The following is a 27,135-nucleotide window of genomic DNA, read 5'->3' as shown; positions in this document are numbered from 1 at the left end:
AAAGCGCAGGGAGACCGCCCCTACAGGGTCAGCAAAGGCTGGGGTCCGTCCATCATTCGAGATGCAGGGGTGTTTCGAGACCACCTGGAATGAGGTGAGAAAACAGAGGGAAGACCCAGGACAGAGCCCACAATCAGTGAATGCGGCACTCCCGCAACCACAGAGAGCTCAGAACCAGCCCTCAAACACACACGCGTGCTCACGGCTTTGCTCTACTACTAAGGAGTCAGGAGGTCCTGTCCTGGAACAGAAGCGTGTCCCGTGGAAGCCGAAGTGGCATCTCTAAAGGGACAGGCAAGTCTGTAACGGACATATTGAGTATGTTTGTGGGTACAGGGACAGGAAGAAAAGAGGGTGGGGTGTGAGAGAACAAAACCAGACTTTAAACTCTGGAGGCTGGACACCAGAGAGAAGACACGTGGGAAGCTCCTTTCAAGGACAGGGTGTTTCATTCAGAGAGACTGGTCGGGAAGGGCTTATTCCAAGCTTGCAAGTCCCACCACCTCTATGCTGACAGCACCTGGTGCACTGAGGCAATTCTGCCACTGACAGGCTGGCATCTGGGCTCTACAGGCTGAAGGACACGGCCTGGACAGGACTGTCTTTGCTTCAGACAGCAACCACAATTCAGGGTCCCCAGGCCACCGACACTTCTGGCTGACTGGCAAATCCAGAAGGTAATGCTAACCTTGAGAATTAAAAGTCATTTACCAGCAAAAAATAGATTTACTCAGGAATAACAGAGAATTGCAATTTGGGACATGCAAGTCACAAAACAAACTACAGGCATGGCCTGAGAACAAAAGAGAAGAATATTCTTTTAGAGAGGAAAGTGGGGGAGTTGGAAGGAGCTGTTATAAGCAAAAGGTCCATTGGTGTGAACTGGGAGTTCCAAGTGTAGGGCCCTTTCATTGGCTGACTCGGGACGGTCTCATTGGCTGGGCTGTTGCCAGGGATGGAGAAAAATCTCCCTTCCTCCTGCTGGGTAGCATAGGCTTCTTCCTGTGGGCAACACAGGGTCCGCTCTTCCCATCGGGTCTGCAAAAGGCTGCAAGGAGTTGTACAGCCCGAGGGCTCCCCCTTCCGGCCTCCTAACTCCATTTTAAACACGGTTTCCTTTATTCCGTTTTGCACTCCCGGGGCATCTTAGTCTGGGCTGCTATAACAAAAACACCAGAAACTGGGTGGCTTAAATCAACACATATTTATGTCTCAACAGTTCTGAAGGCTGGAAGATCCAGCCAAGAGCCAGTGCTGATAGGTTCAATTTCTGGGGAGGAACCACTTCCTGGTTCACAGACAGCCGTCTTCTTGCTGTGTGCCCACATGGCAGAAGGGGCAAGGGTGCTCTATGGGGTGGTCTCTTCTATACAGGTACTGATCCCATTCATGGGAGCTCAGCTTTCATGACCTCATCTCCCCACCCCATACCATCACACTGGAGGTTACGGCTCAACATGTGAGTTTTGAGGCAACATGAACATCTAGTCCATAGCACATGACCTCCCTCGGGTTCAATAATTCACAAGAACTCACAGAGCTCCGAAAAGTGCTTTACTTTTCAGTGTGTATAGACACCATATGCATGGTCTACACAGACTTGCATGCAAGAAAGACTACCAGACACCGCTTTTTACATTCACAGCTTCTAAGGCGTGTCGACCAGCCTTGGCCCTAGTATTTCTCATGGGTTTCAAAAGATCAGTGTCTACAGCCCCAATGATGTCCTGAAGAATCAACTCTTTAAAAAAATTAGCTCGTAGGTGCCTCGTTAGCGCAGTAGGTAGCGCATCAGTCTCATAAAAAAATTAGCTCGTGAAATAATAGCACAAATACTCCTACTAATTAACTAAAATCAATAGTGGGGAGAGGCGGAATAAAGGAGATAACATACCAGTATTAGTTACAGACCGCAGATCCATTTCTGAGTAGTTAAAACAGGGGAAGCGGCCAGTCTTGAATAATACAAAAACTTGGCCCTGCTCTGATCATGCCAGAGTGACTGAGTCAGTCCCTGACACCTGGACTCCGGGACAGTATTTTTATGTCTGTTTCTGGGTTTTCTGACTCTTCCCCAGGGTGCCAGGGGGCCATCTAGGAGGAATCTCCTCCATGTTGGGATGGCCAGAGTCGTGAGTGGAGTCATCCGGTACCTCATCTGACTTATTTCGCAAACGAGAAGTCAGATGAATACAATGTTGCCCCAAACCTGAGGACTCTAGGCTGGGCAGCAGCCCTGCAAGGCGAGAGGAGTGTGAGGTCTCCCCACCGCAAACAGAATGGCTCGAGACAGCGAGGATGCACACACCTCGATCCACATCTCCAGAGCACCTGGCAGAGTCCACCTTGGGCTGCCTCCTCGCCTCTTAGAAACAGAGAGAACAGCGCTTCCCCATCGTGACCCGTACGGTCGCCAGGTAAGAGCTCCCTCCGTTGCCCTCGGGTCTGCAGGGAGAGCCACAGCAGGACCCCGAGGATTAACCCTCAGCATTCTCCTCTTCTAAGCCTAGCTGTTTCCCAAGTAGGAACTGGCTTCAGACAAGGCTTTTGTTTCAGAAGATCGACGAAGATCTTTTTGACCTCTGCCAAAAGCAGAGAAGAATCACCGAAGAACTCTCCTTCCCAGTGTCAAAGGAAGGAAACTTAAAAACTGCATCTCGGGCATTGCAGGGATGTCTCCCCAACAAAGATGATCTCTCTCCCAAGGAAGTGAAGGTCCTGACCGGGAGGGGACGCAGATCAACACACCTGTCAAGAGTTCGCAGAGCTCTGGGCCTGGTTCGAGAGCCCCGGGACTCCAGCACAAGGCCAGAGACGCGTTAAACTCTCAAACATTCACAGAAAAGGTCCGGGGTCCCCACGTCCCCAGTGCTTGACCTCTTTTTTATACTACAAAGAGCCTGACCTGAGCTCCCCTCTTAGGAAAGCCCAGGATTCGTTTCACCAAAATGAGGTTAAATTTCTCCCACTTTTGGACTGGGACTTTACATCCTGACAACATCAGGATAGAAGGAGCTCGGAAAATTCTGGCAATCCATTCCCTCCTGCCCCTTAGCGGACTGGGGTTATTTTCACTGCACAGAAAACACTGCAGGAAAAGATACCCCTTGTGCTTCAGTCCCGTAGCTTGTTCTCTCACTGGCCCTGAAAGTCTCTGGGCCCCCTAGCCTGGTCAGTCCCCACATCTGGAATTAGCTCAAATGAGGAAAAGAGAAAGGGTTAGTGCAGTGCCAGTGACAGGCGTGCGACTCGCAAGAGAGTCACACTGGGCCTGCATCCTGTGGCCAGGGATGAATAGGAATGTTGCTGCTTCCCACAGGACCTGCTAGAAGACTCCCTTGGCCACAGGTGGTCACCCCAGCAAGAGAACTGGCATGGTACCGGAGGTAGCCCCACATGACTCGTCTGTATGATCGTGGACCAGGGATATCAAGCTCAGCAGTCCAGTCGACTGTACTGGCCACAGTGGTATCTACACCAGCCAGTCAAGTACCTCACAGCCCTTCGGATGAGAGGCTCTCATGAGCACAGTTGTCAGTAAGAAGGCACGACGCTAGTAAGAGCAAAACCACCACAATGTCAACCCAGGTCAGGGTCACCCTTGCCCAGTGTGGGTTCCTGGCTCCAAAGCCTAAGCTATGGGAAGAAGGCCTCCCGCAAGGCTCTTGTGGGTGCAGCCAAAGAGTGTCCACCAAGAGTGGGAGTGGGAAGGGTTCCCAACATGGGACCTGGGTCACCTTGACCTTGAATCACAAATTCAACACGTTCAGATCATGGTTTGAAACCTTAGTCTGAAAAGTTTCCTGCTGGATTAAATATTTTAAAACCGTTGACGGGGTATGAGGTACGAGGAAAGGAAGGGAAGCAGGGTCATTCTCCAGTGGAGGGAGAGAACCCATTTCTTTTAGAAACTCTGATCTGGGTGGAGACCTGCGATGGGCAGTTTCCCTTAAGGATAGAAAATAACCAGGAATCTGAGCATACACCCGAACCCCACATACAGGAGGTGAATAATACTGAAATTCAATGACATGGGATTTTTTTTTAAATCAATATATTAAGCTGAATAGCCCTATCGAGAGTAATCAAAACATTAAGATCCAAAGGCTGCCCCAGATGGCCAGGACCTTACACCACCCCCCCCCCCCCCCCCGCCCCGAGAAAGGGCCCACGGTGGCTACAGATTCCCTCCAAGAGGAAAGGGCGCTAATGACTTTACCTCCCAAAACCCCATCCAGCTGCCAGCAGCTGGGGACCTACGGGAACAAGAGGGAGGAGGTCACCCTGCCCTGATGGGCACCAGGAGGCAGAAGTGCTTCCTGGTCCACAGCGCGATCACCTCCCCCTCCCTCCCCCTCCCCCTCCCCCCTCCCATACTCTCAACCCTGAAGAGTCGCAGGAAGCTCTGGGACAGTTCCACCTGCAGGCCTTCCACCACTGTCTTGGGCACCCAGAGGTCAGTGTCCATAGCCGGCCTACTTGCAGGAGCAGATGGAGAGCGTGGCACCCGCAGAGAACACCCAGAAGGCCGGGTACACAGCTTCGGTAAAGTCCACCTTGAACTTACACATCAGGTGGACGTTGTCGGTGACGGCAAAGAAGATGACGAAGCCATGGTCACAGTTGAGAAGCACGCCGACCCGCGTGGCCTTGGTGGAGGGCAGCGTTTTCTCCACATTGTTGTGCCAGGCAGAGACCTTGGTATTGAACCACTCCACGCACCAGGAGGCACTGTTGCGGCCGAGCCGGCTGTCGGGGCCCTGCCGGGGCATGCTGCCGTAGCAGATGCCCACCCCGCAGAAGTTGTTCTTCTGTAGCTCCACCTCCCAGTAGTGGATCCCCTTCCTGTAGTAGTGCAGGCCCAGCACCTGAGAGCAGTATGTGAACCTCTTGGGGTGTGGCTGGTAGTTCAGGGGCAAGTCGGCCACAGAAGCTACAGTGTAGTTCTCCAACAGAGCCACCTTGTTGTGGGCGGTGTTGTAGTCCAGGCTGAACTTAGTGGCATCTAAGAAAGCATGACCCAAGGAACCGATTACAAGGAGCCCAAAGCGTTCTCATTTTTAAACCTTGCCCCAACTGGTCGTATTTGCTCATTTCTGTTATCCACCTGTCCATCTATCCTTCCGTCTACCCATCCACACATCCATCTACCCACATAGCCGAATATCCATCCACTCATCATCCATACACATATCCATCTATCCACCCATTTTGTCCAGCCAGCCAGCCATTTGTCCATCTGGCTAGCCATCAATCCAGCCATCCGTCCATCTATCAGCCACCCATCTATCTATTCATCCACCCACAGCCATTTACTGAGCATCGATTCTGCGCAAGACGCACGATTCTGAGCAGACTTGGCACCTGACTTCATGGAGTTCGCGCCACAGCAAGCGAGGCGAGCCCCTCCGCACAACACTGTGAGAACACGCGCCGCTAAGTGGTGGGCACGCCGCTACAGGGGCAAACAGCTTACGTGAAAGGTGGGGAGAGCGCGAGGGAACATTGCCCACGTAGGCTGGAATCTGAGCCGAGAAACAGGAAGATGAGAATTAAACAGAAGCAAGCGGAGCGGGGCAGAGGGCACAGCGAGAGCAGAGCTTGGGGTCACAAGGATAGTGGGCACATGCTGGGACCAACAAAGGCTGGGTAACTGAGAGAGAGAGGCCCTGGCAGGAGAAGGGGGACATACTGGGGCCACATAGAAGAGAGTTAAGGGGTCTAGATTTTATTTGGTGGGCAGCGGGGAGCTGAACAATGTTTGTGAGCACAGAAATTACCGGACTATATTCCCCTGGTTGGGACACTCCCATGGCCTCCCCGCCCTTCCTGCCACACTTCCAACCAGTTCCAGGGGAGCTGAAGACTGAGCTCAGCCCTGTGTGGTCCCCACCCTCCACCTCCTTCCTAGGACACACCCATCTCTACCCCTTCCCTCCCAGGAGACCCTGGACCCTGGGAGAAAGGTTCCAGGCAGCACTGCACAGGGACAATCCCTAGCTTGGGAACCTGAAAACCAAGAGCCCTGGGGTTTCACCACCTCCTGCCACTCCCTTGCTAGGTGGCTTAGGGCGGGATGCTTTTCAGAGCCCTGAGTCTCCCCGTGGGCAAAATGAATGGGCTGGGGAACATGTTCTCTAAGGTCCTGAGCTGCTAGAACTCACTTTCCCTGCCCCCGGAGCATGGGGATCCAGAAACACTTGGCTCAGCACACCAGCAGCAGCTCAGCAGCAGTTAGTTCTGGCCCAGAGCCAGGCCTGGGTCTAGCATGGGGGAGGGGACAGCAGGAAGCTCCAGGGAGGCCGGTCCTGAAAAACCCAGGTACCCACCCATCCCCCCAGGCCTGCTACAGCTCTGGAGAAAGGGGAGCCAGGGCCGCAATTTGCAAGACAGATCTTGGCCGCTGCACGGAAGTGGGTACACATGGAAGGTGCTGCTGTGTGAGGCTGCGGGTACAAAAGGGAAACCGAGGGAGCGATGGTGGGAGGAGCCTAGACCTGGCCGTGAGGCAGAAACTCCAATCACTTCCAGTCGGACAAGGGAGGGCAAGCTTGCAAAGGAGCTTAATGAGTGACCAGTGACCAGAGGGGCAGGTGGAGCCCAGGGGAGCCCAGGGACTCAGCAGCCTTAGGGAGGGAGCGTTCCTGGAAGGAGGGATACAGTTGAGAGGTCCAGCCAACTGAAGGCTGAAAGGTGTCCTTGACATTTAGCTGCACGGGGGCTGCCGCTACCCTCAGCCAGAGCTGAGCGTGGGGACAGAGGCCAGACTGCCCTGAGAGAATGAGACTCTTGGTTCTGGCCCCCCACAACCCTCCCCGCCGGCCCGGAAACTTTCAGAAACACAGAGACATGCAGGGAGATTGTGTCAAGCTCCCCGGGGCATCTGACACGCAGCCACAGCTGAGGACCAGCACTGGGGGACGGCATTGCAGCTTCATTTTTCCATCTTTCCTCAAAAAGATCACCAAGGAAATGAGTTTCACAACAGCTTTCCAGGCTGGTCCCCTGCCGCCTGATCTTGCAGCACTGGCCTGGGGCCCAGGAATTTGTAGTTTTAACCAGTATTCAGGTGAAAGGGAGGTGGACACAGTGCAGGAGCCAAGAAAAGCTGGCTGTACTGGCCGCTGTTTTTGTTTTCATTTGTTTGTTTTGCTTTGCTTTTGTGATGAGGGAGATTTAAACACGCTGCGGAGGGGCAGGCCCCAGGAGAGCAGGTGAGGACGAAGAGGTGAGTGCCAGAGCAAGAGCATGAGTCCAGACAGAGCAGGGGCCTGGCTGGCCTTGGGGAGGGGCCAGGGAGGGCAGGGGGGAGCAGGTGTAGATGCAAGAGAAATGCCAATAACAAGAGCATGAGGGGCCCCTCTTCTCTGTGAAGCGGGGTGGGAAGGGCATGCAGAAGACTGAGGCTGTGACAAGTGGGAAGGCTCTAGAATGGCAGAGGAGCCGGCGGGAAACCTAGAGCAGGACTGAGGCACAGCCGTGGGCAGCAGGTGCCAGCCCAGAGAAAGGGACGAGCCGGGCTCACGAGGGCTGGGGGTTCGAGGCACCTCTGCAAGGTCTGTGCTGGCTAGGAAGGGAGGTGAAGAAGGGCAGGTGCTGACGGAGGACGGGCGAGTTGCTAACCGGGGTAGGGGGAGCCAAGCGGGACCTCCCAACAGCGGCGAGGGCAAAGGCCTAGTGCAGAGACCTACACAGGAGAGCCCGAGGGCCAGCGGGACCGCTCGTCAGGGCCAATGCTACTCACACTCTAGGAGCTCGGGCCTGGACTTGGCTAAGAAGGTATCCAGCACCTTGCTCGTGAGGGACACCGGGTTCGGCTGCACAGCGGAGGCTTTGGCTACAGCTGGATGAGGACACAGAGAGCCGTTTTCAGAGCCAACTCAGGGTGGACACCCCACTGCCCCTTGCCCGCAATAATTCAGTCTCCAGGCCTGCTTGCTTTAAACCCAGTAACTGTTCTGGGGCTCCAAAGGTGGGCATATTGACGGGTGAGGCAGAGGCAGTGGCTGGGGAGGAGGAGGGGAAACATGAATTGGACACCTGACACAGAGTGACCAGATGGCCAGTCCTCCCTGAGGAAACTGATTTCCAAGAGCTACTTCCACAAACACACACCTGGACAGCCGGGAGGATACAGGTACGTCCAGACAGGGCTACACTCATTATCTGTCTCACTCACGTACACTTCTCCTCACCTCCAACCTCAGGCCCGCCTGCCACTAGAGGACAGAATCCCAGAACTCGGGCCCCATCGCAGAACCTAATGAGAGAGGGGGCAGCCTTCCCTGCATTTAATTCCACACCTGGGCAACCTCAAGAAACAGAAAGATGTACAAATGCGTAACTTACGAGGTTTCTTGTGTTTCTTTTCTTCTTCTGAAAAAGAAAATTTTTAGAATTAAGCTACGTTCAAGCACTGCACAGTGACACTTTCAAAATACCGTAATAACAATCATTTGCTTGAATGTGACCCATGCAAATAAAGCTAGGATGTTTTAGCTGGAAACAAGCAAATGAATCTATGGGGACAGAAACCTGCCACAGTGGTTTGGGGGATTGGAACTGATCATAAGCAGCATGAAGGGATTTTCTGGGGTAATGGAAGTTTTTTAACTTGATTTGAGTAATGGTAACACACATAGGCATTTGTCAAAATTAATCTAACTGCACATGTAAGATCTGTACATTTTACTGTAGGGAAATTACATCTCTATAACAGGAAAAATGCAAGAGAAAACATACCAAAAAATAAAGGGAACCAGCAAAGAAATGGCTTGCAGAGTATCACAATACTCTTTATTTTTTTTAATGTTTATTTATATTTGAGAGAGAGACAGACAGAGACAGAGAGAATGCATGTGCATGAGTAGGGGAGGAGCAGAGAGAGGAGACAGAGAATCCGAAGCAGGTTCCACAGTATCAGCATAGAGTCTGATGCGGGGCTCGAACCCACCAACCGTGAGATCATAACCTGAGCTGAAATCAAGAGTCACACTGAGCCACCCGGGCTCCCCTATCACAACAGTCTTTAAAAACTATCTTGGAGTGTGCACCTGTGAAGACTAAGTTTAGCTAAAGCAATGACTCTCAGAGCGTGGTCCCCACAAGCAGCAGCATCACCGGAGAATCTGTAGGAAATGCAAACTCTTAGATCTCATCCAAACACCCGCTGAATCTGAAAGCCTGGGGGTGGGGCCCAGCAATCTGTGTTTCACAAGCCCCTGGATGACTGCGATGCATACTCAAGTCTACTTGAGCTAGAAGATTTCGGGTTCCCTCCACCACTTTCCTCGCCACTGGAATGACCAGGGGTGTTTTGGATCTTATCCCTGCCCTCCTGCAGGGTGCTTTACGCTCCAGATAAGCCCCCCTCTCTCCTATTATCCTCTCCCTCCCCCCACACCAGCCCCCACTCAGCCCCACATGACCCCATAGCTCTCCTTCCTCCCACTTCTGAGTCCTTTTTCCAGGTGTTGTCTTCACTCTGCCCCCATCTCCTCCTCACCTGCCCACTCCCACTGGACCAGCATCTTGGGAGGACCCCAGGCTGTGCCACCGGCCTAGGGCACGGCACAGGCCCCCTCCCCAGTCATCACAGCGGTTCAGAGTGTGATCTACACTGTGACCGATCCACTCCTTCCCTGCCAACTTCCCCATCTCAGCCCCCGGCCGGCACCACAGCTCACTCCTGCTAAGAGCGGTGCTTGTGATCTGGGGCAGGGGCGAGGAAGCTTCTGGGGGAGCGTGACCTGAGAAGGACATAGGTGCACAGCATTTGTCCCCCTATCTTTCCCTTCCCCAGTCACACCAGGTGCCCTTCTACGTTTTCCCGGTGAGCTGAGGGCTCCCTGCTCCCTCCACACCAGGCACCCTGGCCCCTGGCTCCACTCCATTTGGAAATGCCAAAGACAAACTAAACTCTAAAAGCAAACAACACAGACCAAGAGCTCCCTCATCCCCCAGGGGCAGCACTCCTCCGTTCACACTCACTTTTCAGGGAAGCAGTAACAGCCACAGTTCAGTAGCATATTTATGGCCTTTAAAAGAGCTTCACAGGGCGCCTGGGCGGTTCAGTCCGTTGAGTGACCAACTCTTGATTTTGGCTCAGGTCATGATCCCAGGGTCGAGGGATCGTGCCCTGCATCAGGCTCTGGGCTGAGCATAGAGCCTGCTTGAGATTCTCATTCTCTCTCTCTCTCTCCCTCTGTCCCTCTCCCCGACTCCCTCACTCTCTCTAAAATAAAAATAAAATAAGAGTTTCACAACCAACGTCTCAAGTGACCCTGAGGTTCACTAATAAGAATCCCGTGAGGTCGGTATCATTATGGTCCAAGTTGGACAGATGAGGAAACTGAGGACCTTTCTTCTCCCCAGCCCCCACCTCAACAGCATGTGCCTTCTCAATGTGTGGCTGATATGGCCCCAAAGGGGGCAAAAATTCATTCTTGGTGGAAGAGGGTGAAAGAAGTCTTACTCTTTATACGTATAAAAGCATAATATATAGGGGCACCTGGATGGCTCAGTCAGTTAAATGACTCTTGATTTTGGCTCAGGTCATGATCTTATGGTTTGTGAGATTGAGCCCCTCATCAGGCTCTGTGCGGACAGCAAAGAGCTTACTTGGGATTCTTTCTCTTCCCCTCTGCCTGTTTCTCCACTCACTCCTTTTCAAAATAAATACACATATTTTTTTTAAAAAGCATAATATATAGGGGCACCTGGGTGGCTCAGTCGGTTAAGCATCTGACTTCAGCTCAGGTCATAATCTCACGGTTGGTGGGTTCAAGCCCCGTGTCAGGCTCTGTGCTGACAGCTTGGAGCCTGCTTCACATTCTGTGTGTGTGTCTCTCTCTCTCTGCCCCTCTCCCTCTCATGCTCTCTCTCTCTCTCAAAAATGAATAAATACATTTAAAAAAAATTTTTTTAAAGCATAACATATAAACAGGCATACTGCAGGGCACCTGGGTGGCCCAGTCAGTTAAGCATCCAACTTCAGCTAAGGTCATGATCTCACGGTTGGTGGGTTCGAGCCCTGTGTCAGGCTCTGTGCTGACAGCTTGGAGCCTGGAGCCTGCTTTGGATTCTGTGTCTCCCTCTCTCTCTCTGCCCTCCCTAGCTCATGCTCTGTCTCTGTTTCTCAAAAATGAATAAATATTAAAAAAAAAAAAAAAGTTAAACAGGCATACCACATATGTGTGGTATTAAAATTTCACCAGTGTGGGCCATTAGGAAAAAAAATGTCTTCAATGGCTGGGAGCAGGGCGGGTAAGAGAAGGACAATAATGACAAAAGGTGAGGAAGTGCTATGACGGTACAAGCACATGACAACTCAAGACAGAACAGCGCTGAACTACCGGCGAGGGTTGGCCTCTGCTCCTCCAGGACCATGGCCAGGCCCCTCCCGGGGGCTCTGCCCGAGTGCCAAAACTTGGGTATCGCTAAGTATTTCTCAAGACAAGCCACCTTTGGTAACCTTGCAGGCCCAGGCAGCCTGCACAGCCAGTGCCGATGGGCCAGTCCTGCTAAGCACCCCAGGGGAGCTCCTGCGACAGCCCCTCCAACTTCCACTCGCTGTGGCCGTAGCCATGCCGGTCTCCAGATACACTCGGGCCCCCGGCAACCTGGGACGGGCTGAGCCCACCCAGAAGGAGCGGCAACACCTGTGAGTGTGTCGGCCAGAGCTCCGGCCAGCCACGGCCAGGCCACAGCCACAGGGACAGCAGCAGGGTTACTTACTCAGGACCTTCCTCACAAAGTGTGCGGGTTTGTGCGTGGACGCTGGGCCATGATCTCCAAGGTTCCCTGGGCCAAAGAAGAAGGGATTAGTTTATGCAGCTCTTCCAAAGCAACCCTAGGAACCAGCTTTGCCACAGGCCGGCAGAGAAAGTGTTTTACAAAGGCAACTTCCACGGACTTTTCCCATCCAGTCATTTACAGGAGCTAGAAACAAGGGGACAGAAAGACGAGTTTGGTGTGTCCCTCTTTTCTCTGGCTTAAAAACGTAGCCGGGATCAAGTCTTTTCTCTGCCAGCACCCAGCTTCGTGACCTCTGAACCCTCTCTACGCTTCCATTTCTCCCGGTGTAGCTGGGGATGAGCACCTTGCTTGTGGTGGGGTGGCCAAGACGCCTGGTGTGCAGTGCTGGTTCCTCTCCCTCCAGTTTTTCCACCACCCCTCGTCCCCCAGACCAGCGATCACTGCTGTAGCAGGAAAACAAATATGCGCGTCCAATGCATCAACAGCTTTACCCGCTACGGAGCGCACCACACCTGTCCCAGAGGCTCCTCTGCAAGGACACGCGGCTCGACAAGCTGGAATTCAAGCTCCCCCCACCCTGGGTTACACAGTAAAATCTACTATGTGCCAGACTCTGTGCTAAGCACTGGGGAGAGAATGCTGGATGAAAAACAGACCCAGCCCCTGCCCTCACAGAAATGGCAATCTAGTGGGGGAAGAATAAAATGACAGATGTGCAAAGGTTCCCAAGGGATGACAAGGATCCTGGGACCTAGTCTGAGCAGTGAGAGTGGCGATAGGGAGGTCTGCTGAGAAACATATTGTTTCAACTGCTCTCTCAGTTAACTGGTGAAGATGGTGGAGTCTGAGTCTTATAAGCAGTGAGAAGAGCACGTACAAAGGCCCTGTGGCAGGAAGCTTAGCATATGCAAGCAACTGAATGCAGTGAGATGTATGGGAGGAGGGGACACTTCAGGGCTGGAGAAACAGACAGGACCTGACCAGGCAGGGGCTTGTAGGGCCAGGGTCAAGAGCGTGGTCTGAAACCTACAAGCAAGGGATATTTTCTAAACAGGGTGAGAGGGAGAAATCAGATCTGCATCTTAAAAAGCTCTCTCTGGCTGTAGCAGGAGTGGATGCAGGACTATTTAGAAAGCTGCCACAGGTGATAGCTGGCAGGGGAACCACTGGACTGAGTCAGGAGATATTTAAGAAGTAAAACCTGGTGATGGACTGGATATGGCAGCATGAGGAAAAAAAGGGGGTGCCGGGGGGAATTCCAGGTTTCTCTGACCCTAAAACCAGCCATTCTTCCACCAAACACACTGATAACCCAGGGTCCATTCAAAAGCCATCTGAGGGCCGCCTGGGTGGCTCAGTTCGTTAAGCACCCAACTCTTGATTTCGGCTCAGGTCATGATCTCCTGGTTTGTGAGGTCAAGCCCCACATCGGGCTCTGCGCTGACAGTGCAGAACCTGCTTGGGATTCTCTCTCCCTCTGTTCCTCCCCTGCTCGTGCTCTCTCCCTCAAAATAAATAAACTTAAAAAAAAAAAGAAAACAAAAGAAAGAGCCACCTGAGCCAGCCTCAAGATCACATGCAAAAAGAGCCTGTCCAAAAGTCCCATCATTGACATCAAGGCCCCCAGAAATGTTTCAGGAAGGATGGCTACAATGTCAGGATGTTTCCCCACTACCTCCCAGATGGAGGGCGGATGTTTCAGGATCCCAAAACTGAAGCCCCAGTGCTCTGGGTCAAGACCCTCTCCCCGATTCCAAAATGCTGATTCCATTTCAGGGGTCCCAGAAGGGGAGCATGGGGGCTGCTGATAGTTACCTAAGCCAGTGGGTCCCTCGGGCTTCTTGTCCTGGGGCAGCCTGATATACCGCTTCAGCTCGTTTTTGAGGTCTGAGGTGCCCTGGCAGACACCCTTTATCAGCTCCTGATTCAGCTCCATCTTGGGGACGTAGACCGGCTTTGTCGAGATTCCCTGCAGTTTGATCGCTTTCTGAAACAAGCCAGGGTATTAGTTCAGGCAGCTGCGGGGAAGCCAGGGTCTGAGCTCAGCCCTCATGAACTCCAGGAGGAGATTCCCCATGTCCACGGGCGCTCAGTCCAATCAGCCTTCTCAAATTACAGGCCAGAGGTTGCTGGGGGCTAATGTGCCACTTTTGGTCACAGCGCTGTGGATCAGGGCCCTCAGAGGCCACTCACCTACCAAGGAGGAAACTGAAGTCAAGAAATAACCAACGTGGGGGCCCCTGGGTGGCTCAGTCAGTTAAGCATCTAACTCTTGCTGGTTTCAAGTCATGATCTCACAGTTCATGAGTTCAAGCCCGCGTCAAGCTCTCTGCTGTCAGCACAGAGCCTGCTTCAGATCCTCTGTCCCCTTCTCTCTCTGCCCCCCACCCCCGCTCGCACGCTCTCTCTCAAAATACATAAACTGGAAATAAATAAATAACGTGGAAGGAAAGGAGGAAAAGAAAGAGAGACAGAAAGAGAGAGAGAGGAAGAAAGGAATGGGGGGAGACAGAAAGAGAAAAAGTGTCCTGCTAGGAACACTGCCAGTTGGTGGCAGGGACAAAGCTGGGACATAAATCTCCTGACCCCCGTGAATAATGCTCTTCCACTCCTCCAGCTGTGGCTGGAAAAGTACAGGAGACTCGGGACCATCTCCAACCCTCAAAAGACCAGCTCCAAACACCCATTCTAAAACTGGACAGGGCTGCCTCAGCGGGCAGAGGGTTCGGCCAGGGCACATCCAGGGAAAAGGGAGGATCTTACAAAAGTCCCCAGACTTGAGCTAAAATCGGGTCACACAACATCAAGAGGTCCCCAGACAGGGACTTAGAATCCTTCTCCGAGAGCTCTAGGCAGCTACTCTAATACACAAGAAGGACCACAGAGATGAAACTCGATGGCACTGAGCCTAGGCCTGGAAAGAAGTCCGTGCAGGGGGAAGAGAAGACTCCCAGCCACTCCTCTACTCTCCCCAGGACCTGAACAAGGAACCTGGGCCTCTGAGGTGTCGTCACCCCATCGATGGGGCTCACCGGGACACCCGCTGCACGCTGCAGGCCAGGAGAAGGGGGCAGTTAAGAAGGGAAGGGCTGGCCCAAAGGGGCGGACAGCAGACACATCGACAAGCACATCTAAAACCACGCCACCACCGAGTGCTACAGCAGAGGCAGACCGACCCACTCGATCACCAGGAAGGGCAGAAGAGCAGGATCCAAGGAAGACGGGGGTGGGGGAGTCTGGAGCGGCCTTGGGAAAAGGACAGACACGGCATTCCCATCCAATGCCGGGTCTGTCTGGGCAATGGTGATGCTCTGCTGTGGTTACAGCACGGGGCAAGAGAGGAGTGTGATGCCAAAGACAGGGGTGCTAAGGGACATGAGGTCAGATAGGGCGGGGGGGGGGGGGCCCCCCCCCCCCCCCCCCCCCCCCCGGCCCCCCGGGGCGGGGGCCCGGGGGAAGGGGCGTAGGCAACATTCTAACATGGCCCCCAAAATGCCCATCTGATCCAGGGGTACACACCCTATATAATCCCCTCCCTCTGAGTATAGGCAGGACAGTGACTATGGTAGGACGTCACTCCTGGAATCAGGTTACCTTAGATGGAAAAACTGAAGGAATATTGCGGATGTAATGAAGATCCCAAATCTGTTGGTTTTGAGTTCATCAGAAAGGTGAGTATCCCGGGTGGGCCTGACTTAACCAGGTAGGAGCCACTAAAAGGGACCGAGTTTGTAAGAAAGAATGAAATCTTGCCATTTGCAATAGCATGAATGGAGCTAGAGAGCATTATGCTAACTGAAATTAAGTCTGAGAAAGACAACTACCATATGATTTCACTCATTTGTGGCAATTTAAGAAACAAAACAAACAAGCAAAGAGAAAAAGAGAGAGAGAGAGAAAGCCAGGAAACAGACTCTTAACTGTAGAGAACTGACGGTTACCAAGAGGTGAGTGGTGAAATAGGTGAAGGGGATTAAGAGCACACACATCATGGGGCACCTGGATGGCTCAGCCAGTTGAGTGTCTGACTCTTGATTTCCACTCAGGTCATGATCCCAAAGTCATGGGATCAAGCCCCACGACTGAGTGTGGAAGTCTGCTTAGAATTCTCTCTCTCTCTCTCTCTCTCTCTCTGCCCCTCTCCCCTGTCTGCACTCTCTCCAAAATAAAAAAAGAAGAAGAAGAAATAAATAATTTTGGAAAAAAGCACACTCATCACAATGAACACTGAGTAACGTATAGAATTGCTGAATCACTTAAGGAAAAAAAAAAGAATTGTTAAATCACTATATTGTACACCTAAAACTAATGTAAAACTGTATGTGTTACACTGGAATATTAAAAAAAAAAACACACAAAAACAAAGAGGGGCGCCTAGGTGGCTCAGTCGGTTAAGCATCCGGCTCTTGATTTCAGCTCAGGTCATGATTTCAGTTCGTAAGACCGAGCCCCACATCAGTCTCTGCACTGACAACACAGGGCTTGGGACTCTCTTTGTCCCTCCCCGACTAGTGCTCTCTCTCTTCTCAAAATAAATAAATAAACTTAAAAAACAAAAAGAAGAAAAATATTCTTTCTAAAAAAGGAAAAAAAGAAAAGATTAATAATCTAAGCAGGAAAAAAAGGGAACAGACTTTCCTGGAGGGAGAAATTCTCTGCTGGCTTTGAAGAGGTAACTGCCAAGTGGAGAGAGGGCCACGTACGTGGCAAGGAAAGGCAGCAGCCTGTGGGAACGGAGAGCAGACCTCAGCCACCAGCCGGCAAGAAAGCGGGGACCTCAGGCCTGCACCACGGGAAGTGAATTTGACCCCAAGCTCGGCAGCCAAGCCGAGCTCAGCCCGTCCCAGCTCCTAAGCCATGGAGAGCGAGATAACACACATGCTCTCCCCAGCCACTGAGTTTGTGGTAAGTTGTCACACGGCATAGAAAGTAGATACAGTGTGTCTGGGGGATGCTTCAAATGACCTCTTACAGCCCCACCTCGAGGGCCCCACTGCACCTATAATCAACATCGTAATGGCAGGCAGAAGGAGTGTTCATCAAGACCTACCTCCAGAAACTCGAACTCATCCTCCTTGGTCAGGGCAAGTTCGATCTCCTCCTTCAGAGTCTGGATCTCACTCTTGTTCTTGAGGAGGATCTGGTAAATGTTGTCGAACTTGGTACTGACCCTCTTCTGCTCCTCCTTTATCTTTCGTGTGCAGATGGCCTCTGCGGCATCAATGAGTATCTTGATTTCCACATATTCTTGTCTGAGCTGCTCCATCTTCCTGCGGGCAGTCTCCTAGCGGGGTAAGACACAGGGGCGTCCATCAGACAAAAAAGCTAAGCCTGTGTACGGAGTAGTGGTGAAGTGTGGAGCACTGGAGACTCTTCCCTGTACTTCGTGGGAGTATAGACGGGCACAGCTGCTTTGGGTGGGAATTTGGCAACATCTAATACATCTGAAGGTGCTCAGACCAAATCAAGGTATATTCTCAGATGCCCGCCCCAGAAACAGACACAAGAACGCTCACAAGCAGCATTGTTTGAATTGGCAAAACCCCGGAAAGAACCGAATGTCTAACAATAAGAGACTCGAGGGGTGCCTGGGTGGCTCAGTCGGTTGAGCGTCCGACTCTTGATTTTGGCTCAGGTCACGATCTCACAGTTCGTGGGATTGAGCCCCACATTGGGCTCTGCAGTAAGTGTGCAGCCTGCTTAAGATTCTCTCTCTCTCTCTCTCTCTCTCTCTCTCTCTCTCTCTTTCCCTCTCTCTCTAAAATAAATTTGAAAGTTAAAAAAATTAAAAATAAGTAAGAGACTTCATACAAACCCACAAATTATTCACAGGACAGAATATTGGATAGTAATGAAAACTAATGAGCTGGGGCAATGCATAGACAAATGAGTGAAAAACCACCTGTACAAGAAGACGTCCAGCATGATGCTCTTCATATAAAGCTTAGAAACAGACAGAACGGCTTCCTTTCAGTCAGAGAACACCCCTGGAGTTTCTGAGGGCACGTGGCTGCCCTGCCAGACTACATTTCCGAGGATTCCCTGCAGCTAGAGTTGGCCATGTGACTAAGCTACTCCCAGTGCAGTGTGAGCAAAGTGGTATGTGTGACACTCTTCTTCCCTGTCCCTTTTACTCCCGGCTAGAACAGAGATCTGAGGGTGACCCAGCTTCAACCAAAGAAATGAGGAAAACCCCCCATGCAGTACTAGAGTAATAAGAAAAGACTCTGGGGGTGCCTGGCTGACTGGGTCAGAAGAGCATGCAACTCTTGACCTCAAGGTCATGAGTTCAAGGCCCTCGCTGGGTAGAGATTACTTAAAAACTTTCCATATATATATATATATGTATGTATGTATGTACGTGTATGTGTACATATATGTGTATGTGTATATATACATATGTATTCTTCTACACACGTGTATTCTTCTATATATATGTATTCTTCTATATACACGTATTCTTCTATATATATTACATGTATATATAATAAATATATTCTATGTATATAAAATATAAATATATATAAATATATAAAATACATACATTCTATATATATGTATTCTTTTTATATATAATATTAAAAACTTACAAGAGTTGTGAAAACTAGACAAAAAAAAATCTCTAATTCTACCACTCCAATACTGGTACTACTATTCTCTTCCTATACTTCCTTCCAGTCTTTTCTCCCATACTTCCCATAATGGGTTGAATGGTGGCCCCCAAGAGATCTGTCCAGAACCTGCGAAGCTGACGTTACTCAGCAAAAGTCTCTGCAGGTGTAATTAAGGTAGGAATCTTGAGATGACATTATCCTGGATTACCCAGGTGGGCCCTAAATCCAATGACAAGTGTCCTTATTAGAGACAGAAGAAAAGACACAGAGGGAGGAGGAGGCCATGAGAAGACAAGAGGTGGGGGCTGAAGTAACACAGCCACAAGCCTAGGAACACCTGAGCCACCAGAAGCTGGAAGAGGCAAAGAAGGATTCTTCTCTAGAATGAGGAAGTGTGGCCCTGTCTTTGATTTCAGGATGCTGACCTCCAGAACTTTATGAGAATACATTTCTCCTTGTGAGCGGAGGTTGTGGTAATTTGTTATGACAGCCCTAGAACCGATACATTTTATTTTTATAAAAAGATGTAACTCTAGGGGCGCCTGGGTGGCGCAGTCGGTTAAGCGTCCGACTTCAGCCAGGTCACAATCTCACGGTCCGTGAATTCGAGCCCCACGTCAGGCTCTGGGCTGATGGCTCAGAGCCTGGAGCCTGTTTCCGATTCTGTGTCTTCCTCTCTCTCTGCCCCTCCCCTGTTCATGCTCTGTCTCTCTCTGTCCCAAAAATAAATAAACGTTGAAAAAAAAAAAAGATGTAACTCTAGTGAGTATACACTTTTGCTTCCTGTTTTTTTTCCCATTTAAACCATGACCACTTGGGGCTTCCAACTCCTGATTTCCATTCAGGTCATGACCTGACGGTTGTGGGATCGAGGTCCGAAGCACAGAGCCTGCCTGGGACTCTCTCTCTCTTTCCCTCTCTCTCTGCCCTTCCCCAGCTCGTGCTTGTGCGTGCTCTCTCTCAAAATAAATAAACATTCAAAAAAAAAAAAAAAGAAAGAAAGAACACATAATCACTTTTTATATTAATACTTTTTTCCTCATGATTTTTTTTGTAACATTTATTCATTTTTTACTGACAGAGAGAGACAGAGTGCAAACAGGGTAGGGGTTGAGAAAGGGAGAGACAAAGAATCCAAAGCAGGCTCCAGGCTCTGAGCTGTCAGCACAGAGCCCAAAGTGGGGCCCCAACTCCCAAACTGCGAGATCACCACCTGAGGGAAAGTTGGACACTTAACCGACTGAACCACCTAGGTGCTCCTTCATGATTTCTTTTTTTAAGTCAGCTCTACACCAGCACGGGGCTCGGACTCACAATCCCGAGATCGAGCGTCCCATGCTCTACTGACTGAGTCAGCCAGGCGCGTCTATATTACTACTTTTTAACCCTAATTTTTAGTGATTGACCCCGTCCTCCTCACACCAAGGTCAGGGCTTGTAGACAGTATTCAGTCTGGGTCTATGAAGGATCTCCCCTGGGGACATGGCTTTTTGGATGTCCTGCATGGGTGATGTCTAATTCCAACGCCATGTGTGACACCATGTGTGTAGCCCTGTGGAGATCAGAGCTGAGCCTGTCCTGCCTGAAAGCTGAGGGAGGGTCTGGGGCCGGGGCTGGCAGTGGACAGCCCTGTCACTCACCCGTATGTCCTGCTGCCTGGCTCTCACGTCCTCCAGTGCCCTCGATGCACCATTGATCTGATCGCATATGATGGTCAGTTTATGCTTCAGCTTGGTCTGCGGAGAAAACAAGCAGGTGAGAAATCACCTCAGCCCAGCCCCCACCAGCCAACACCAGAACGGTCCCACAGGCGTTTCTACTGGCCCAGGTCTTGCCTGCCTGTAGCTGTTTGAAGCATTCTCTTATTTATTGCCTCCCTTCCAACTTTTAGAGGGACAGTACAAGAAAGAAGTTAGGAGCACAGGACTTAGACCGACCCATTCCCAGCTGTCCAAGAGTCTCTCACCTAGGTCCTTGGCCTTGAAATAGATACAAATGTTCCCACCCCGCAGGGCTAGTAGGAGGATTAACTGAAACAATGTAAGGATTTAGCATAGTGCCTGGATCCTAGTACAGCCAAACTAAAGGTCAGGTTGCGTTACTAAGAGCTGCTTCGTTGGCACACCCATTTTACAGACAATGAAACTGAGGCAAGAAGCCCAGCAAGGGGGCCAAGTTCACACCATAGCCAGAACAGCTGGGGCTGGGACAGTTGCTTCAGTCATTCAAGCCAGCCCTCCCACTGCAAACAGCCAGAAAAGCAGACAAATTACTGGGAAGAAAAATCTGCTTAATGACAAGGGAGAGCTAACTAAGCAGGGAAGAATGACACAGCCAAGATCTGGGAAAAGGAAAACCCAGAGAGAAAAGCCTGGTTTCTGGAGTTGTTCTCCCAGAGTCATCTGCCGATTCCCGAACACAGCTGGAAGAGCCACGGTCAACCTCAGGGAAGCAGGAACAAGTCAGAGTCCAAGGCTCATTTGGTATGCCCCACAGGCAGGGACCTCCGCGGGCTAACACCCTAAGAATGAGGATCAACAAGCAGGAGGCCAGTCCACCACCAGGTCAACCCCCGAAACTGAATTAAGGTGACTCAGAATTACAAAGTCCTTAACCACCTCCAGGAATCAAGGTCAATTATGCATGAAGGAAAATAGTATCATCTTAGGTCTCTTAGTATTTCTATCAATTTTCAGAATCGATATTGGAGTGTCCTGCCTCCCTGCTCAGGTGAAACGTTATGGTGTAGAAATGGCAAGGAAAATCACCACCACCGTAAGAGTAGCTACTGTTTCTTATATATTCACTGCAAGCCAGGCATTGTTCTAGTGCTTTTCAGGTATTAACTTAAAGCTAAAAACAACACTGTAAAGTGGGAGCGACCCACCCTTTATAAATAAGGACACTGAGGGGCGCCTGGGTGGCTCAGTCGGTTAAGCGACTGCCTTTGGCTCAGGTCATGATCTCGCAGTTTGTGAGTTCAAGCACCGCATCAGGGTCTGTGCGGACAGCTCAGAGCCTGGAGCCTGCTTTGGATTCTGTGTCTCCCTCTCTCTCTGCCCCTCCCCCTCCCTCTCTCTCCCTCTCTCTCTCTCTATCTCTCTCTCTCCCCCTCCCTCTCTCTCTCTCTCAAGAATAAACATTAAAAAAAAAAACCCACATAAATAAGGACACTGAAGCAGAGTCATGAAGTGGCTCGCCCTAGGTCACATCTCTGTGAACTGGTGTTCCAAGATCCTGGTGTTACAATCAAAGCACTGAGTACGTTAGAAATGTATAGACAAAAAACATTTACTTCCCCTAACGAGCTAGCTCAACATCCTCCAGCCCTCCCACACCACTAGAGATATTCAGTTCCGAACCTGACCTTGAATCTGGATTTGAACAACACGGTGACAAGTCACATAAGGCGCTAGAAGCGGAGACCAAGGCCACACTAACTTGACCCCGAAAGCCCAAGTTACGGATGGTGTTTCCAATTCAACCTCTGTGACAGTGCCCTCTGACCTGGCCTCTCACAGTAGCCACAGAAGATAAACTGTGGGCCAAAGGCAGGAGGCCAGACCATGGCAGATCCGGCCTCACAGGGGTCAGAACGGCAAGAGAACTCAGAACACCTGGGGGGCTGCCAACAGCCCAACACTGTTCCACCTCCAACAGCCACTCTCAGTGCACCCCAGACCTCTGTGTCCGGGAAAACTTTATCCGTCAGTAATCAAACACATATGACAGTCCCCTGATGGCACAGAGGGGCCTCCCTGGCTCCAGACACAGGAAAGTGGCCCAAGGACTTTCAGAGGTGCAACATTCCCCTCATCCAGGGTAGAGAACTTTCTGAAGTTCTGAGGACCTGTTCACAGATCAGGGACTTGGGTCCGCCATGAGGACGTGGGAGGCAGCAGAGTCCCGGGTCTGCCCCACACCAGTGGTCAGGACGAACCAGCCTCCCACAGCTGGGGCACTGCCCACATGGGGCTGGCTCTGTCCCAGCAGTGAGCGGTGGCAGGGCTAGACGTGGAGGCTGATGGAAGCAGCAGCAAGGCAAGGCCGGTTACAAGGATTACAAAGCCAAGCGAGTATGGCACACAGGTACACTGGGTGCAGACTCCAGCTCCGGGCCCCAGAGGCTGACAGAGATAGCTGTAGCTCCAGGCCAGGCTGAGAGGAACCCTCCTGCCCCGACTTGCCTTCTGCCTCCCTGGATAAGAACTTCTAGAAGAGCCTTTTGGCAGAAGCCGGCTGCCCAAGTGCTCAGGGACAGGCCCGGGCACCCCAGGGCCACAAAGATCTTGGTCGCCTGACACCACCCCCAGCAAGCTCTCTTCCCAGAAACCACACCGGCAGGGCTTAGGCAGCGCTCACCCGGCTAGGAAGAAGAGGCAGAATTCAAGCCCAGGTCTCAACACCCAGCCCAGGTCAGAGCCTGGGTCAACCAGCCACCTGCCTGACACCAGGACCTGCCCACAAAGCACTTCCCACACAGCTCATCTCCCCAGGGCCTCCAGACCACCCTTGCAGGTCGAGAAGAAATGCTCTTAACCCCATTTTACAGATGAGGAAGCGGGGCTGGGAGAACTGTAGCGACTTGCCCTGAACCACAGCTGATATGGAGCAGAGCAGGGCTCCTGGCTCGAAAGGCGAGGCAGGTTCTTTAGTGTGGCAGCTGGAGACCCAGGCGGCGAGGCCCGACATAGCTGTGCCTCAGAGGTCAACCCCTGGCCGTGCTTTGAGGTCTGGCCTCCAAGACTCAGGGAAGAAGTCCTAAGGGACCCAGCTCAGACAGAGAAGCAGACCAGGCCCGGGAAGGGCCACGGCTTCACAGGAGCAGGGCTCGGAGCCTGGTCCCGGCGCCACCGACAACCTCCCCCGGGTCTCTTATCTCCTTCGACAACAGGACAGTCCTCGACTGTGAAAATGAAAGGCAATCAGGCCATGCCTCAGAGCTCAGGCTGATATAAAAAAAAGGTGATTCACTTACACCTTTCAGCCTCTGCCTGGAGTCCACAAGGGGAAGTTATGATTTCCCCCAAACCACTAAAATCAACACAGATCTGGAAGGCCCCCTACGAAACCACCTGGTCCCGCCTCCTTGCTTTACTGATGAAGACTCAGGCCCCAGGGACCAAAGGCTGTGCTCAAAGTTGCACAGCCAAGGTGGAGGTCACTATGGTGCAAGAGTTTGGCTGTCCCTCTGGGTAGTATCCAGAGATATTTGGGACTCTGCCCACCATCCTGCTCAATACGATCCACCCTGGTCACTCTCTGGCTCACCAAAAGTTTTTGCACACATGACCTCAAGCCTGCAAGAATGTCGCATGCTCCATGCACTCAGATATAAGGGTGGTCATGGGGAGAAACGGCAAACCGTAGAGTCAAACCCGTTGGGGCCCCAACAGCTCAGGCTAAATTAACTTCTCTGGACCTCCATTTTCTCAACTGTAAAATGGAACTAATTATATTCAATTCCAGCTGCCAGGATTTAAATGCGGAAACAGAGGTAACCTCCAGGGCTCATATTTGACGTTGGAAACCCTCTGCTAAACACCATCAGGCAAATACTAGGCTTAAGGCAAGCAACCACCTGTCTTCAGCATTCCCCTATTGAAGACAGAGGGTGGGGGGAAGAGGGTGGGCCAAGGATGACAGAGGAGGGCTGTGTGTTCTCTCCGCCCCTATTACGACGCCGGTTCCCAGGCCCAGCAAGGCCCATCCCCCTACCCCAGGTGATCCGTGGTGGGCCACTATGCCCACAGTGGCTCCCTCCCCCAACACCCCTTACCTGCAGGTCTGCGCTGGCCTGGCTCAGGGTCTCAGGCGAGCAGGCCTTGTGCTCCACCAGGCAGATGTGGCAGATGCACTCATCATGCTGGGGGCAGAAGAAGTCCCGCAGCCTGTTGTGCTGGGGACACTTGCGGCGCATCAGGTCCTTGACGGGCGGCTGCAGCTGGTGGTCCCGAAAGGCGGGGCTGTCGAGGTGCGGCTGCAGGTGTTCCTGGCAGAAGGAGGCCATGCACACCAGACACGTCTTGACGGCGGGCGCCTTCAGGCAGTGGTCGCAGGCCACCTGGCAGGGCGGGCTGGGCTCCGCGGCGCGGGCGGGCGGCGTGCAGCCGTCGGGGGGCGACGGCGCCACCCGGGCCACCTCGGCCTGCAAGAACTGCTCCACCACCGCGCACAGCACCGTGTTCTTGTGGAGCAGCGGCCGCTCCTGATAGCTGGCGCGGCACTGCGGGCACAGGTACGGCGGCTCCTGGACGGCCCACGTCTCGTCCAGGCACGAGCTGCAGAAGTTGTGGCCGCACGGGGTGGTGACGGGCACCTTGAAGTGCTCCAGGCAGATGGAGCACGACAGCTCCTCGGCCAGGGGGACCAGCTCCGCCATGGCGCTCCTGGGGACCGGACGAGACGCGCTGGCACTTCGAGCGCGAACGCCGCGCGGCCGCCCCACACAGCCTAGGAAACGAAAGTGAGCGGCGGGAGGGGCGGGCCCCGGGGGCCTTTCAGGAAGTCACGTGGGGGCAGGGGCGGGGCGGGGCGGGCCGCGCTCCGGGGCGGGGGCGCCGGGGGTCGCGGCGCGCGGTGGAAGTCCGCCGCGCGCGTAGCTCCAGAGGCTCCCTCGGGTGCGCGCGGGCGCCGGACTCGGGGTCTCAGGTTGCCCCCCACGGCCCGCCGAGGAGGAAACCTGCGCGTCAGGTGAGAACCCCGGCCCGGGTCGCGCTGCTGCCCCGGCGCGCCCGCCGCTCGTGCCTTTCTGAGGGGAACTCACCCAGACCCGAGACGTCCGGTCCGCGCCGCCAACCGTGAAGCCGCGCCTCCCCGCCCGCTTTTAAACCCTTCCTCCCTCCTCCTCCCCGGCCCCGTCGGGCCCTGGCACAGGGACCCAGAGCCCCTCAAGGCCAGAGCCCATGGGCATACACTCAGACTTAAAGCTGGCGATTTCTTTCCATACCACCTGTAGAATATGCTTTGCTTTTTTTTTTTTTTTTAATTTCCAGTTCTACTTTAGTGGGATTTGCAGACATCCCAGTTGTAACAAAGGTTTTCTCTCTCTCTCTCTCTCTCTCTCTCTCTCTCTCTCTCTCTCTCTCTGTCATACACAGACACACACAATTTTGAAACAAACGTTTTTCACCAGATTGTGTATTTAGATTTATTTCCTTTCATTCGGCTCTGTTCCCGGCCCCTGGCCTGGGTGCAGGAAAAGCGGGTGTACAGGAGGAGAGAGGAGAAATATTCAAGAGAGGGAAGGGGGGGCAAAAAAGCAAGGCAGTGCCTTGGGAGGAGTTAGTTGGAGTTTGCACTGGCGACGGGGCAAGCAGCAAAAATAAGGAAAAGGTAAATGTCTTAAACTACTGCTAAAAGTAAAAGCTACTATTTATGGGGCATCTACTCTCTGCGAGACAAGTCACATATGGTATGTCCTTTAATCCTCGTAAACACTAGAAGACAGATCTTATTACATCCATTTTATAGGTGAGGGTCACTTTTTTTTTAATTTTTTTTAATGTTTTATGTATTTTTGAGAGAGAGAGAAACAAAGCATGAACGGGGGAGGGGCAGAGAGAGAGGGAGACACAGAATCCGAAACAGGCTCCAGGCTCTGAGCTGTCAGCACCGAGCCCGACGTGGGGCTCGAACCCACGGACCGTGAGATCATGACCTGAGCCGAAGTCCGACGCTTAACGGACTGAGCCACCCAGGAGCCCCGAGGGTCAGTTTTTATTTATTTTATTTTTAAGTAATCTCTCCGCCCAACATGACGCTCAAACTCAGGACTCTGAGATCAAGAGAGCAGGCTCCAGGGACTGAGCCAGACAGGCGTTCCTACCCTCCTTTTTTTTTTTTTTTTTTTTTTTAAATAATTTCTCCGCCCAAGTTGGGGCCAGAATAGGGTCACATATTTAATACAAAACAGGACTGGGATTCTAGCTCAGGATTGCTTTGCTTAAAATTCTAATTCCTGGTTTTCCTATTTCTATTCCTCTGAGACTCTTAACCCCATTTATTCTCTCTCCTATTGCATTGTTGTTTGCATGGGGAGGAGGAAGGCAGAAGGCAGGGAGGGGTCAGGAAATCAGATTTACACATAGTATCTCATTTAATCCTCCCACTAAATCTTTAAGGAAGGTATTATTATCTCCTGTTACAGATGAGAAAACTAAGGCTTGGAGAAACTAAATAGCTTCCTTAAGACGACAGATACTGTCGTGCAGCCTATCTCATTCTAGAAACCAAACATTTCCTACCAGAAAATGTTGCCTCCCAAGGGGAGGGATGGAGCCGTTTCCAGGAAATAAATTCTATGAAATCCTCCATGACTTAGCTCTTGTGGGTGAGGTGGCCTGGTGACTCAGCCAGAATGTCTGTAGAATTTTCTTTCCAGGCCAAGAAGTTTCGAAGGGCTGGTTAGACAGTGAAGACGACTAGGTGGAACATAGTTTATGTTTACCAAATTCCACGCACAAGATATTTACTACGACCTCCTGAGACAGGGAAGTGGAAGGGACTCCATTTTAGAAAGGCTCCATTTACGCATGCTCCGTATCCCACCTTGCGTCTGGGTAAACCAGAGAAGCTACCACGTTCCCACTCCAAGGGGGAAGTGAGGAAGTTAATCATTCTCTGAGTCTCGCCCCAGGCCCCCAAGACACATGACACCATCTAAGAAGAACCAGCTCTCAGACATGTTCCAGGACATTAGCTTCGAAGAAACCTGGGTGGACACTGGCATCAGTACCCCTGCCCTTCAGTGATTTGTGGAGTA

The 27,135-nt window shown here is 52.0% G+C and overlaps 1 protein-coding gene across 2 annotated transcripts; it reads right to left on the bottom strand.

Annotated features, from left to right (window-relative positions):
• Window positions 1-4,032: 4,032 nt before the first annotated feature.
• TRIM25 (tripartite motif containing 25) lies at window positions 4,033-24,843 on the bottom strand. 2 transcript variants are annotated; one of them, XM_040497059.1, is made up of 9 exons: window positions 24,151-24,843; window positions 20,012-20,107; window positions 16,808-17,041; window positions 13,573-13,744; window positions 11,737-11,802; window positions 8,350-8,376; window positions 7,925-8,006; window positions 7,745-7,845; window positions 4,033-5,005 (listed from the first exon to the last, which is right to left on the bottom strand). In XM_040497059.1, the coding sequence occupies exons 1-9, from the start codon at window positions 24,751-24,753 to the stop codon at window positions 4,476-4,478; spliced, it is 1,911 nt and encodes a 636-aa protein (XP_040352993.1). In that variant the 5' UTR covers window positions 24,754-24,843; the 3' UTR covers window positions 4,033-4,475. The 2 variants fall into 2 exon arrangements, with proteins under 2 accessions (XP_040352993.1, XP_040352992.1); XM_040497058.1 differs by lacking the exon at window positions 7,925-8,006 and having other exon boundaries at window positions 7,745-7,843; window positions 24,151-24,842.
• Window positions 24,844-27,135: the final 2,292 nt, after the last annotated feature.

The sequence above is a fragment of the Herpailurus yagouaroundi genome, unplaced genomic scaffold, assembly GCF_014898765.1.
Source record: "Herpailurus yagouaroundi ecotype Mexico unplaced genomic scaffold, PumYag 189, whole genome shotgun sequence".
NCBI lineage: Eukaryota > Metazoa > Chordata > Mammalia > Carnivora > Felidae > Herpailurus > Herpailurus yagouaroundi.
Note: the sequence above shows the minus strand (reverse complement) of the source record. Positions and strands in the feature narration are given on the sequence as shown.

Coding starts and splice junctions, on each gene's coding strand:
- TRIM25 (XM_040497059.1), bottom strand. CDS start 24,753: ATGGCGGAGCTGGTCCCCCTGGCCGAGGAGCTGTCGTGCTCCATCTGC. Junction 8,007..8,349: donor AAAGAAACACAAGAAACCTC/GTAAGTTACGCA, acceptor CCTCCTCCCCAG/CCACTGCCTCTGCCTCACCC. Junction 7,846..7,924: donor TTAAAGCAAGCAGGCCTGGA/GACTGAATTATT, acceptor GTGTCCTCATCC/AGCTGTAGCCAAAGCCTCCG.